The sequence below is a fragment of the Geotrypetes seraphini genome, chromosome 10 (assembly GCF_902459505.1).
Source record: "Geotrypetes seraphini chromosome 10, aGeoSer1.1, whole genome shotgun sequence".
In the NCBI taxonomy this organism is placed as follows: Eukaryota; Metazoa; Chordata; class Amphibia; order Gymnophiona; family Dermophiidae; genus Geotrypetes; species Geotrypetes seraphini.
This window is the reverse complement of record NC_047093.1, coordinates 30,885,294-30,899,439: the sequence shown is the minus strand read 5'-3', so window position 1 is coordinate 30,899,439 and position 14,146 is coordinate 30,885,294. Positions and strand designations below refer to the sequence as shown.

General features: G+C 42.8%; 1 protein-coding gene across 5 annotated transcripts in view; it reads left to right on the top strand.

The window, feature by feature from the left end:
• The window catches only part of EVPL (envoplakin), a 138,350-nt gene that overhangs the window by 42,007 nt on the left and 82,197 nt on the right, over positions 1-14,146 (top strand). For 4 of the 5 annotated variants that reach the window (XM_033961906.1, XM_033961905.1, XM_033961908.1 and 1 more), the window contains one exon: positions 714-961. In XM_033961906.1, coding sequence (XP_033817797.1) covers positions 912-961 — 50 coding nt within the window. In that variant the 5' untranslated portion in view covers positions 714-911. The remainder of the gene's footprint in view (positions 1-713; positions 962-14,146) is intronic. The other variant, XM_033961909.1, reaches the window with a different exon arrangement.

The window sequence follows — 14,146 nt, the reverse complement described above, 5'->3', positions numbered from 1 at the left end:
CCTATGAATCTGAGAGTCTCTTGGAGTGGCAATCAACTATCCAATCCTAGATCTTAAAAAGCAGGCCTGCAGAATGCCCAGCGCTTAAGGGCTGTGCTTATAGAGCTGGTCCTGAAAGTGAGACTGGCTAGTTATAACTTATAGGGGTCGGAGTTCTGCTTCCCTGTTTGATAATAATTGGGCATAGATGGCGTGTCATTTTGGGCCAATACAGTTATGAAAGGTGATTGGACGAACTTTGTGGTCCCTCCGTTTCTATGATGAGAACACACCACCAGCCCTCATAAATCTCAGGCTTAGTACCTACAACATCCCAGTGCCTGACCTGGGAGGGGCTCGGTGATGTCATTTCTAAAAGTATTTTGGGTCCTAGTTGTAGTTTCACTACACATTTTTGACATACCTTTACAACAGGTGCCAGAAATCATTTGGAAAGGGCTGAGAAGGCAGGTGGATAACTTCTCTCTCTCTCTCATGCAATGCCTTATATATTGTATTTCTTGTGCTGCCAGAATTCTTAAGGCACTGTTCCAAAGTGTGATATATGCATAATTTCTACTGCATCAGACTGTGTGGCAGAAAGAGTGTGCGAGACAGAAAATGTGTCAAGCAAAATTCTCTCCGCAGCAGGGTGGGGTCGCCCTCTCGGTCTTCCAAAGCTCTCGTTTCAGAACGAGTTTTTCAAGTTGATTTATTTTTTTTTTTTTTTACAGCCAGGTGCCATCCCTTAATTTCTGATCACCTGTAACGTTTGGGAGGAGCCACCCAGAAACTGCCCTTTCCTACATAACACCAACCTCCCGAGTGAGTGCTGTCATTTCATCTCAACAGAAGGGAGCAGAAAGCCGAGGTCCCGTACTGATTCTGGGGGCGTCACCTGGGAGGCGAAGACTGCGCAGACACCTGGCAAGATGTTCAAGACGAACAAGTCCCCGACCAAATCCCAGGCCAAGCAGAACAAGTAAGTCTCCATCGGTTCTACTGCGCTTCCTTCTTTGTTCTTATTATCTCGACACAATCACATTAAAGAGAGAGATTATTATGTTGTTCAAATAATGTATCGGCAGAGGAGCAAGATGAAAAGTAGCCCAAGAATTAAACCATGTTTCCAATAAACAGGGACAATGTAGCAAAGGGAGTCAGAAAAATAGCTAAGCTGTAATTAAGAGACTGACTCAAGTCAATTAAACCAACATGTGAGAAGGACCCGTTGTACTGTAACGTAGCTCAGAGACATATAACTCTGAAGAGGGGGGGGTTACCCCCTCTTGGGTTAAGAGTTTTTCATCCAATCATAGCGTGATATTTAGTAGAAACGGGTCCAACTCTTGAAGGTATAAGTTAATTAATAACTGTGTTCAACACTTTAAACGATATTGCTTTCAAAACTTTTGAAAAGTACAAAAAATGATTGCATTCAGGTTATACTGGTGGTGTGAAAATGTACTTAGCTTGTGTGCAAAAATACAACTTCTCAGGGTCCCGACGCGGCCCCTTTCGGCGTCTGCTTCAGGAGTGAGATATTTTCAAACAAGTCACACCATGTATGAATTCTTTAACTGTAATCGATCAAACACTAAAAAGTTCCGTGTTTGATCGATTACAGTTAAAGAATTCATACATAGTGTGACTTGTTTGAAAATATCTCACTCTTGGTTGGCGGGGTCTCCTGAAGCAGACGCCGAAACGGGGCCGCGTCGGGACCCTGAGAAGTTGTATTTTTGCACACAAGCTAAGTACATTTTCACACCTCCAGTATAACCTGAATGCAATCATTTTTTGTACTTTTCAAAAGTTTTGAAAGCAATATCGTTTAAAGTGTTGAACACAGTTATTAATTAACTTATACCTTCAAGAGTTGGACCCGTTTCTACTAAATATCACGCTATGATTGGATGAAAAACTCTTAACCCAAGAGGGGGTAACCCCCCCCCTCTTCAGAGTTATATGTCTCTGAGCTACGTTACAGTACAACGGGTCCTTCTCACATGTTGGTTTAATTGACTTGAGTCAGACAAGAATTAAACCATGCAGAGCGGACCAGATTAAAGAGCTTCTTTTTTAGTCCCCCATGGGTTCTCACCCCTCCAGATTTCGGTAGCACAGTCCTTTCACAACAACAGAGTCCAATATAAATGCACCTCAAGTTAACTAGTAACTGTCACCTCTGAGCACTGCCTCTGTCCCCCACTCTCTTGCAGCGCTTCAGTTTAAAGAGCAGGAATAAGGCCCAGGTATGAGGGAAGATGGAGTGTCTGAGGCTTAAACATATTGCTGATTCGTAGAATTTTGGTCTGTGTCCTGTGCTCTGCTCTTATTAGAAGTTTGCACTCCCCCCTTTGAAAATTGTTCCTTGGGGGAAATGCACCCACAGAGCTTTGCACCTGCTTCCCCCCCCCCCCCCCATCCAAAACCATGTGCATAATTTGAAACTATCAGAACTCCAGGCCTTCTCCTGTTCCTGCACCCTGACTCTTCCCTCAGAAATGCCTCCATTCCACATGGGTGGGTAATTTTCTAAAAAACCCTCTTATAAAATTAAATAGCTTCTGTAAATGAAATCCCATGGGATCGTTCTCGGCCCAGCAGGGAGCTACGAGGGGATGCCGAAAAGTTCTCAGCTAGACCAACCAGCTTCCTAAATTCTAAGTATTATTTTTCCACTGTAACTGAAAAGAGTGTTTAGCTTATTTCAAGTGTTTTGACATTGTTTCCGATCACTGATTAAACCGTATCCATGCCATTCTCTGCTTGGTTGGGCTAGAACTTTTCAGCACCCCCTGGTAACATAGAAACATAGAAATAGTCGGCAGATAAGGGCCACAGCCCATCCAGTCTGCCCACCTTAATGACCCTCCCCTACCTTTCTCTGTGAAGAGAAAGGTAGTGTGAAGAGTTTCAGTCTCTAGTAACCAGAGCTGAGATTGTGATGTCATAATGTCTCATTCCACCAATAAGAGCCAACCTCATCGGTGGTTTGATTGTCCTATACTTGACTCACTTTTATTACATAGGAGGGGATGCTGAAACATTCTCAGCCCAACTAACCAACTTCCTAAATTCTGAGCGTTATTTTGCCATCTGTAGCTGAAAAGAGTCTTCTCTTATTTCGTTAAGTGCCAATTTACAGAAACGAAATTCTCTGTTTTGACATTGTTTCAGATCATTGATTGAACCATATCCATATCATTCTCTTCTTGGCTGGGCTGAGAACCTGCTCATAGTTACATAGTTACATAGTTACAGGTAGTTACATAGTTACAGGTAATTTCAGAAAATTAATCTCCCATGAATTGTGATGGAATGGAAGAAATTATCAGTTTGGGGGTGGGAAATACATTGTGACAAAGAAAAATGAGTAAAGGTTGATGGAAGCTTGGAATAACCTCCCAATGGAGGTGGTGGAGACAAGGACAGTAAAGCATGGGAAAAGCACATAGGATCTCTGCGTGAGAGGAAGAGAGATTGTGGAGCTTTGTAGTTAGTTCTTTTTAATTATTTTATTTTTATCACAATTCTAGTCCATCTGTGTTTATAGTTGGTGCTGATGAACTAACTGGATGGGTTGTATAGTATTTATCTGTCATTATGTTTCTGCATAACATTGTCTGCATTTAAACCCCCCCCCCCCCCCATCCCTTTTGCCATGTTAGGCTTTTTTTATCGCCGTCCATGGCAGTATTAGCTTTGACGCTCGTAGAATTCCTATCACGGCCGGCGATAAAAAAAGCTTAACACGGCTTCATAAAAGGGGGGCCTTAATTCTCTCAAAGTTAAGTCAGGGATATCCACAGAGGTTTGTGGCAGATGCTATGAGGGACAGAATCCTGGGCAGATAAAGAGAAAAGAACATTTTTTTAAAACATCTTTGGTGTCCAAGCCAGCTCTTGGAGGTCCTATTTCCAGCAGCCTGTGTTAGGCATAAGAAGAAGGAGAAGTCAGTTGGCTCTCTTTCTTTGTTCATTTTATGTCATCTAAGTTTCCAACTGTAATCAGATATTTGAGATCCTGATTCCCCTGCGTGCCCTAGAACAGGGGTAGGCAATTCCGGTCCTCGAGAGCCAGGTTTTCAGGATATTCACAATAAATATGCGTGAGACAGATTTGCATCTCAAGGAGGCAGTGCATGCAAATCCATCTCATACATATTCATTGTGGATATCCTGAAAACCTGACCTGGCTCTGGCTCTCGAGGACCGGAATTGCCTACCCCTGCCTTAGAATGAAGTGGAATGGGGTGTGTGATTGATGTACCCTATCCTTGATGGATGGATATAGGCATACACAGGTTGTTTAGATTAGAATAAGAGTTTGGCATTTTAACTTAAGTTCTGTGGCTTTTCACATTTTCCAAAGAGTGGAAGCTTGGTCTGTACAAGCTGCACATTTCAGTGTCTTTTCTTTTGAAATTAGATCCTAGTCAAGAGAACACCATTGGTACAGTCCTGGTTGTGCCCCATTATTTGCATGGACCAGTACTTTGGGTTGTTTTGTTGTTGTTTTTTGGGTTGGGTTTTTTGTTGTTTTTTTAACAAAGCTCCAGCAAGCACTAACACATGCTTACTGCAGCATGCTTACTGTGTGGGGCACTGAGGCATTCTGCAGTAATTTTCTGGAGACGGAGAGTGGGCATGTTCTACACTAATCAGTTAACGCAACTATTATATTGCAATGCACTAAGGGCCTAATTCTATAAACAGCGCCTAAGCAGGCCTACATTGTAGGTGCCACTCCATCCGGTTGTCAATAAATCGATAGGTGTCCTTTATTGAATCACGCCTAGCAGCACTTAGGCCTGTTTAGGCGTCGCTAGGCATCCTAGAGGTAGGTGCCGATATATTAGGCCAAGCCTAACTCAGATTCCTAGCGACACCTCTAAGTCAACCATGCCTATTCTCCTACCCAACCATGCCTACTTTTCAGGTAGTCATTGTTAGGTGTCGCTAGGTGCCGCGTGGAATTCCACACACAACCTTAATTAGTAATTAAAAAAAAATCTTATAATCGTTAGTCATGTCAATGCAAGCATCAAAGAAATTATATGAGGTTAATAGCAATACTTACTCCTGTTGCGATCCAAACTATTTTGAAAACATGGAAAGATGCATCTTTATTATCTTTTCAGTTTTGGTGGAACTCAGTTTGCTTAATCGGTAAATATGAGGCTGCCATAATGGAAAAGAGAGGTAAGAATGCTAAATTTAGAAGGTTATGGTCACCTATACAAGAATATGTAGGGCGGATAACGTAGCTCTGGAATCTCAAAGTCCCTCTTTGAGGGCCGCAATCCAGTCGGGTTTTCAGGATTTCCCCAATGAATATGCATTGAAAGCAGTGCATGCACATAGATCTCATGCATATTCATTGGGGAAATCCTGAAAACCCGACTGGATTGCGGCCCTCAAGGAGGGACTTTGAGACCACTGGCGTAGCTGGTTTTAAGAAAGGTTTGGACAAGTTCCTGGAGAAAAAGTCCATAGTCTGTTATTGAGAAAGACATGGGGGAAGCCACTGCTTGCCCTGGATTGAATTCGAAGTGTATGTTCCAGAAGTACTAATTCTATTATTACATCTATTGAGTGATTTTTTGACTTCTGTATGTTTCCCTTCAATCACTCTTAGTAGAATACCAGTTTTTTTGGTTTCCCCCCATATATATTTGGACTTAGGGCTCCTTTTACTAAGCTGCACTAGTGGTTTTAGCGTGCGCTAGACGCTAACGCCTCCATTGAGCTGGCGTTAATTTCTCCACGTAGTGCGGGGTTAGCGCTCGCTAATCTGCAGCGCGCACTAAAAACGTTACCGCGGCTTAATAAAAGAAGCCCTTAGTCTGCCCTGGATTGGTAGCATGGAATGTTGCTACTCTTTGGGATTCTAGAATCTTGTTACTCTTTGGGATTCCGGAATCTTGCTATTCTTTAGGATTCTGAATGGAATATTGTTATTCTTTGGATTTTGGCCAGGTACTAGTGACCTGGATTGGCCACCATGAGAATGGGCTACTGGGCTTTATGGACCATTGGTCTGACCCAGTAAGGCTATTCTTATGTTCTTATGTTATTAAAGAACGGATAATTATGTATGTACAGGTGCGAATGTATGGTTTTTCACTCTCTGCAAATGGGGTGGGATGGGTGGGTTTGGGGATAGCTTTTCTTAGAAATTTTAAGAATATCCTGTGCATTGTGACGAGATTGTTTGTGAACAGACTTGTTAGAATTTATATTCTCACCTCCTTAAATGTATGTTTAATATACATAACTTTAATAAAATTTTGGAACTTACGCTTTTGGGTATCTCTGGCCAAATCTGGATACATTTGTACTTTTAATCCTAAAAAAAATCCTGCTTATATTTAAAGAAATCTTTCAAAAGCCATAGTAACATAGTAGATGACGGCAGATAAAGACCCGAATGGTCCATCCAGTCTGCCCAACCTGATTCAATTTAAATTTTTTTTTTTTTTTTTAATTTTTTTCTTCTTAGCTATTTCTGGGCAAGAATCCAAAGCTTGAAATCTCTGTTAAGACTTACTCCAGCCCATCTACATCCTCCCAGCCATTGAAGCCCTCCCCTGCCCATCCTCCACCAAACGGCCATACACAGCCAATTTTTATCCGGTGCCATTGCAACCGTCATTAGCAATATCGCAGGTGTAACTGATTCTCTATCAGAAAGCTCAAGTAATGCTGTTACGTTCAAATCGGGAGCAATTCCTTGCTGCTGATTTTGGGGTTTTCCTGGCAAATAATAAACCTGAGATAGAGGAGGTAATTGCTCCTCTGTAATCTCTAAAACCATATATCTCTTTACCATTTCCCTAGGAGTGAACATAGCACTCCTAGGGAAATTAACCAATCTGATATTATTAGACCGTGACAAATTTTCTAACTTCCTCCTGAGATTAATATTATCTATCTTGAATCTTTTTGGACAAAGTCATTTCCTGATCAATATTAGCTATTGAGGTTCTGGATTCAAGCATTTCATTTTGTAAGTTCTTAACGTCTGTTGCTTGGGCCTTCATAGTCTTATCCAGACGTTGAAAATGAGGATTTTTTTTTTTAGTGTAGGCAAGTTTGCAACAAGGTCCCAAATAGATTCTAAAGTTACCTCTTGGGGTTTCTGGGCTTGAGGCAAATGAAATGTCTGAGAAAATTCCTCTCCAGTTACTTCTGTCCCACGCTGATCGTTTCCCCGGGTATGTCCGTCTCCATGCAGTATCATAACTTCAGCCTCCAAGCATGGTAAGTCCGGCTCAGCTCTGCCTTCTCTGGTCTCTCCGGCCTCCTGGACTTGCAGCGCTTGTACTCCTTGGGGTTCTAGGCTTAGGGGCGACCTTTTATTTACGTCACCCATGTAAATGTGTTGTGCATTACTCTTCTCAAAAGTATGTATTTTTTGAACCTTTCCAGCTAACAGCTTTCCTATCACTATTGCGACTGGAACAGGAAGAAGTTAAAATCTAAATAGCCCTATATTAGAGATTGTAAGGTGACTATTTCAATCTGATTTCAACCAGATCAGCCTTGTATTCGTTACTAATTTTCTTTTTTGATTCTGTTAAGTTACCTTATATACTCGAATATAAACTGGGATTTTGGGGCCCAAAAATTGGCCCAAAAATGGGGGTCCCAGTTTATATTCGGATCAATGCCTCCTCCCAGAATTTTTTAAGGCCGCCGCCCTCCTCCTCCCTGCCCTATCTTCATACCTCTGCCGAACTGGTGGAGGTGCAGCGGGTCCTCTGTCGATCGCTGGTGGAGGTGCAGTGGTCAGGAGCAAGCTTTCGATTTGGCGCTGCTTCTTGGTGCTGAGTGGCTTTCTTACTGGCTCCTGCGAATTTTCGTGAGCGAATTCTCGTGCAGCTCAGATGGCGAAGTTGGATTGTGCAGCTGGTTAGCAGCAGGGCAGGAGTTTGGAAAGCTTGCTCCTGCCCGCTGCACCTCCACCAGCGATCGGCAGAGGACCCGCTGCACCTCCACCAGATCGGCAGAGGTATGAAGATAGGGCATGGGGGGGGGGGCAGAGGGCAGAGTCTGGGAGGAAGAGTGCAGAGTCAGACAGGGAAAGGAAGGAAGGGTGCAGAGCTTGACAGGGGAGGGGAGGAAGGAAGGGAGCTGGGTGCAGAGCCTGACAGGGGAGGGGAGGAAGGAAGGGTGCTGGGTGCAGAGCCTGACAGGGCAGGACATTTGAATATTAAGCCGCCCGGCTTATATTCGAGTTAACTATTTTTCCTCTTTTGGGGAAAGGGGGTTTCGACTTATATTCGAGTATATGCAGTAATTCTTGGATCCCATAATTGGGGACTAGAGCTTAATTTAAGCATCCATCATTGTTTCTTTGTATAACTACCTTGTAGTATTTATCTTATGCTTAATTTGCTTTCTGTACAAGTTTATACTTGATAGTGTTAATATGAAGGAATAAAAAAAAAATTTTTGGAACTTAAAAAAAAAGTAATAAAAAATCTTATTTTATAAATGTTTTTTCATGGCGTGGTCAATTAGCACGCCATTTTAACCAATTAAAAAACAATTTAGTGGCACACAAAATTTGATCAGGTATTGCTAGGCGTCCACAATTAGAGCACAGTGTGTAGAATCGTGCCTTAACTGATTAGCGCATGCGCCTTTACCATCTACATAATGGGTGGCAATAAGGGCTCATGTGCTGATCTGTTTTAATGGCCAAGCTAGTGCCGTGCCGTGCCAGCAAAGAGGAGAGGCCGCTGGCTAACTGCTTACAGGAAGTGCCTCTTGCAGTGAGAAGATATGTGGTGGATTAGTTGAAAATTTTTTGAGGCTCGATCCCTGATGCATCGGCCAAGGGGTCGCGAAACGCTGCCGGTGTCAGAAAAGTCGGAAACCAGAGGAGTCTGTAGGCGATAATTGATTGTCATATGGATTGCTCAGCACTGCAATAATGAGAGCCAAGTGAACATTTTTTCCTGCCTTAGCTGTAAAAGTTTGTTTAAATTTGGACCGTATTGTGAAAAAGAGCTTTGAAGGAGAAATTAAGGCTCTCTTTTTCTGAGCCACGGTAGAAGTTTCTATTGCGGCCTGGAGCGCTAAATACTCCCAATGCTGCTCTGATGCTCATAGAAATTCTGTGAGCAGAGTATTTAGCAGAACAGGCCACGGTAGAAACATCTACCACAGCTTAATAAAAGGTGTGTGTGTGTGGGGGGGGGGTAAATGAAGTTGCACAATATTTAATTTGAATTTAAAAAAATTTAAAATCTTTTGAAAAAAAACAGGACAATGGAGGGGGAGGTTTTAGTGCCTATGATTGTAAAGTAAAAAAATAATGAAATGCTATGAGATACTCACTGAGGCGTTCTGAGGCTTTTCCTACCCAGTGGGGTTTTAGAGCAGGGGTGTCCAACCTCAGCCCTTGCCAGGTAGGGTTATCAGGATTTTCCAAATAAATATGCAGAAGATCTGTTTGCATACAATTGAAGCAGTGCAGGCAAATTCTATGGGTAAATCCTGAAAACCCGACTGGACTGTGGCCCTCGAGGACCGATGTTGGACAACCTTGTTTTAGAGACTGGTCAATGGTGGTGGTTTATTAAGTTTTATCAGTCATTTGATATTTTTTATTGGGGGGGTGTTAAATTAACGAATAGCTATTAATAATCAGAAATAGGAAATATGACCATTCTACTCCAGCGGTAAAACGGCCTTAGCACGCAAGAAAGATCCATGTAAAGGCAGCGCGCAGCATGATTCTATACAGTACGCCTATATTTTTATAGAATTGCACTTAATGCCACACTAGTCTGTGACGAATGTTTAGGCAACATATATAGAATTGGGCCCTGGGTTCATAAATTAGGCTCCTTAAATCTAGGTAAATGAATGGCAGGCCTAAATTTAAAAGAATAACTTAGCACCCTGAGGTCTTGGGTTCAAATCCCTCGCTGCTCCTTGTGACCCTGGGCAAGGCACTTAGGGGCAAATTCTATAAGAAACGGCCAAAAGTTAGGCGCAGATATAGGCACCGTTCAACGCGACTCAAGCACAGTTGGGTGCTGTTTAGTGAATCACGCAGAGCGGCACCTATTTTGGAGGCGCCCATTAAATAGGCCAGCTCTAGGCACAACTAAAAGTTAGGCCCCCATGCGAGTGCTTAAGCACGCTTAAGAGCCCACGCCTAACATGCATAACGCCTATTTTTGTTGAAGGCCGCCTAAATTTTTAGAGGCGCCTTGTTACAGAATCGCGCTTTCTTGATAGGCGCCTGTGTTTCAATCAGTGCTGATTAAAAAGCTTAATTCAGCTTGTTCTTTAATTTTAGATAGGCGTCTATCTAGTTGAGTGCCTCCGAAATAGGTGCCTAACTTTAGGCGCTGGTTACAGAATTCAGGCCTTAATCCCCTCGTTGCCCCCAAGAGTTTGAGCCCGCCGGGACAGATAGGGAAATATGATAAAGTCCCTGAATTTAAACCACTTAGGATATAAGTGGTATATAAATAGGAGTTTTTATTTATTTAGATTAAGAAACATACTCAACTGAACACTTGAATTCCTAAGTTTGGCTGAAAATAGGGCACAAATTTTGGAGTCCAACATAGAAACATAAATTTAAGAGCTTAGTTGTTTTTGAATATTGGGCCTATAGTTTAATTCACTTCCCTAGAAAAAAGTATTAGAACTACAAATTTGTGCGTTCGCTGGGCAAAGTCAGGAATAGGGGAGTGTGTGGCGCAGTGGTTAGAACTACACCTTCAGTATCCTGAAGTTGTGGGTTCAAATCCCATGCTGGTCCTTGTGTCCCTGGCCAAGTTCTGATGTTTTAAGTTTTAAAGGCTGCTTGGACCTCCCCACACCTTACCTGGTGGTCTAGCATTGAGACGGGGCAGGAGCAACCTTCCTACACTCCTGCCCCGTGCAGAGCCGACATCAAAAATGGCTGCCGTGAGTTCCCATGGTCTCGCGAGACTACAACGGGAACTCGTGGCAGCCATTTTTGATGACGGCTCTGCACGGGGCAAGAGTGTAGGAAGGTTGCTCCTGCCCTGCATGACTGCTAGACCACCAGGTAAGGTCTTGTGAGGTCCAGGAGGGAGGCGGGGGTGAGTCAGAGTCGGCCCAAAAAAGTTATTCATGAATTTTCCATATTTGTGGGCCGGCTCTGCCCCTAACCCTCGTGAATTTGGAGGGAGACTTGTAAGTGGTATATAAATACTAAAATAAAAAAGTAGATCCTCCTTTTCAGTCAACTAGTGTTAGATGGCAAACCCCAGCTGCAAAAGAAGGAACTATAAGCAGCGGCCTGCTGGTTATCTCAATAATTATTTATTTATTCGTTCATTCACAATTTGATATACCGCTCTAACTGACGAGCAGAACTCGGTGGTTTACCGACTAGTGAAACTTTTTTAGACAGGAACTCCATAATGCTTAGGATAGGAGAGCACACATACCAGTAGAGACCAGCAAACTAACAGGGTAGCCAAGAACGCATCAGGTGCAGGGTCATTGGGCAAAGCCTGTTCAAAGAGCCAAGTTTTCAGCAGTGTCTTGAAAGCTTTGAAAGAACACTCGGAACGGATGGACCAAGGTCTAAGGTTCCAAAGGAAAGGAGCTGAAAAGAAGAAGGCGCTGTCCTGGGCTGATTCTAGTTAGGACCATTCTACCATCCTTTAGAGATCTTAGGAGACATACCGGGGCATAGAAAATGGTCAGTGAGCATAAGTATACTTGTGACCCTGGCCAAGTTGTGATGTTTTAAGTTTTAAAGGCTGCTTGGACCTCCCCACACCTTACCTGGTGGTCTAGCATTGACGCGGGGCAGGAGCGACCTTCCTACGCTCCTGCCCCGTGCAGAGCCGTCATCAAAAATGGCTGCCGTGAGTTCCCATGGTCTCACGAGACTACAATGGTTCTTAAACTGAACATGATAAGCAACTGGGAGCCAGTGTTACTTTTTTTTGAGTAGGGGAGCCGAAACGATCGACTTTAGGTGGAAAGGAAAGAAGCCTCACTGCGGTGTCCTGGATGGTTGTGGAGTATCTTGATTGTAGGTTTAGTAGGTCTGAAATCTGTTCAGGAAGGGTTATGATGATTTGGGGTCAGATAGTTGCTGCCGTTATGTATGCAGTGAGTGTCACAGGCCCTGAGGTTCTAAACTTATAGTTAAAACCCTGTGGGTCGTTCCAGGGCCGGTAAATTTTCGGATTTGAAAAAGATGAGCGATGCTGCCAAAACTTCACATGCAAGTGAGCTCTGCAAAGGTCCACGGACATTTCATCAGATCAGTCATTGGAGAACGTGACTTGACCCACGTGCAGAATAGTCCACGAAAAGAGGCATAAATGTGTACATGTGCCGGGAAATGCCACGTCATAGGCATGCATAAGCATCAATCATAGGCGTGCCTTAGTGTGGTGCATCATGGGCGTACATCATAAGCGTCCGTCGATGCCGTAGGTAGAAAGGAGGGATGGAGAACTACCAGCAAACCATTCAGATGATTTTTTCTACACATACGCTACCCTGAATTTCTTTTTAACTTCTACCTCTCGTGCAATTGGCAGCCACCGACCTGCCGTCACATGCTTTTATCGAACGTACATGAGACGGCGCTTTTAACACACGCATATATGGCAACTCCCCATCAAGTATGATAAATGTGTCTTCATCTCTCATGCAATCATCTGCCCAGACCTACCGGTATATACTTTTGACGCACCCGCATGAGACGCGCCTTTTTATCACATGCACCTGAGATGTGCTTTTCACATATGCGGTTCAATGCTCCTGGCACCTCCAGGCCTGCTGGTAATTTTGGAGCATTAAAGGGCAGCGCTTCATTTTTTATTTTATTTTTTTTGTATAAACTGTTTATTCACAAGAAAAGAGAAAGACACGCAAGAAACAGAAATCACATTTTCCAATACAAAACAAATATCAAGCAACCAACAAGAGAACCTAGAAAACAGGGAGAGTCCAGGCCTGTGTTCTGATAGCCTGGACCCCTCCAGACCATATCCCAAAAGCAACCTGCCCACCCACCCCAACCCAAAGACCCCCCCAACCTCCCCAACCCCCTAAAGCCCCTCCCTCAACCCACTGGCAAAACAGGAAAAGGGCAGCGCTTCATTTTGTGCATTGCTAGGGACTGTCTGGGCATCGCCAGGAGTGCTCCTTTTAAAATTAATGATCTCGCTGTATTGCATTTACATTGTATTATCAGAGGATGTTACAAAACACGGAAAAGACCATGCAGAACCATTATGTGCATCGGCAGCTAAAATACTTCAGTGCTAAACCGGTTAGAACTGGTTTAGCATGGATCGTTAAAAGCATGGTAAGTTTAGAACATCAGGGTCACAGCCTTTTTTTTTTTTTTTTTTTGTGGAATCCCATGAAATGCAGAAATGGATTTTGGGAACATCTTCATATTTTGGTTTTGAAAACCGTTTTTTAAAGTTAGTTATTCCGCAGAGGAAAAAGCATAGTACAAAATGAAGCTTATGACTTATTCAATAAGTTTAAATAGTACCAGCAGGAGAATGCTTTGCAAGGTTTCTTATTTAAATAGTAATTTAATGTCAATATTTGGAAAACTTTGTTAGAGCAAAGACAAACACTTCAACCCTGGGGTGCTGTCTTTAAAGAAAGATAAGGAATGTATTCATGTATCGGGAAGGTCTTAAGGACCCTGTGCCAGAAAGCCAGTTATGGGAGTAACAGGCAGAACTGAGAAGAGAATCGAGTTCCAGAGAATGTTGATCAGAAAAGCAACATCCTGCTGTAACAGTGCAAGCCATTTTTAAAATGTAGTGCTATTTCTGTACAGATTTACATGATTTTAGAATGTCTTAACTCCTATAATTTCTTTATTGGCCTTAGAAAATCGAATTTCTCACTGCTTCAGTTTTAATAGCTTTAGAACTGGGCATTTTACATTTTACTTTAGGGTGTGTAGAAAATGGGAAACACAGTTATGCAAACTAAAAAAAATTCAATAAGGCTTTAAATCCCTAAAATGAGGGGCAGAACTAAACCCTATACCACTTAAATATTTAATTCTTTTCCCGTGCATGTAGCTAATACTTAAGTATAAATTTCTTTGAACTATTCGAGTAGTGTTGTTAACTTGTTTCCCTAGGTGCATTAGCTGGGAATCGAACCTG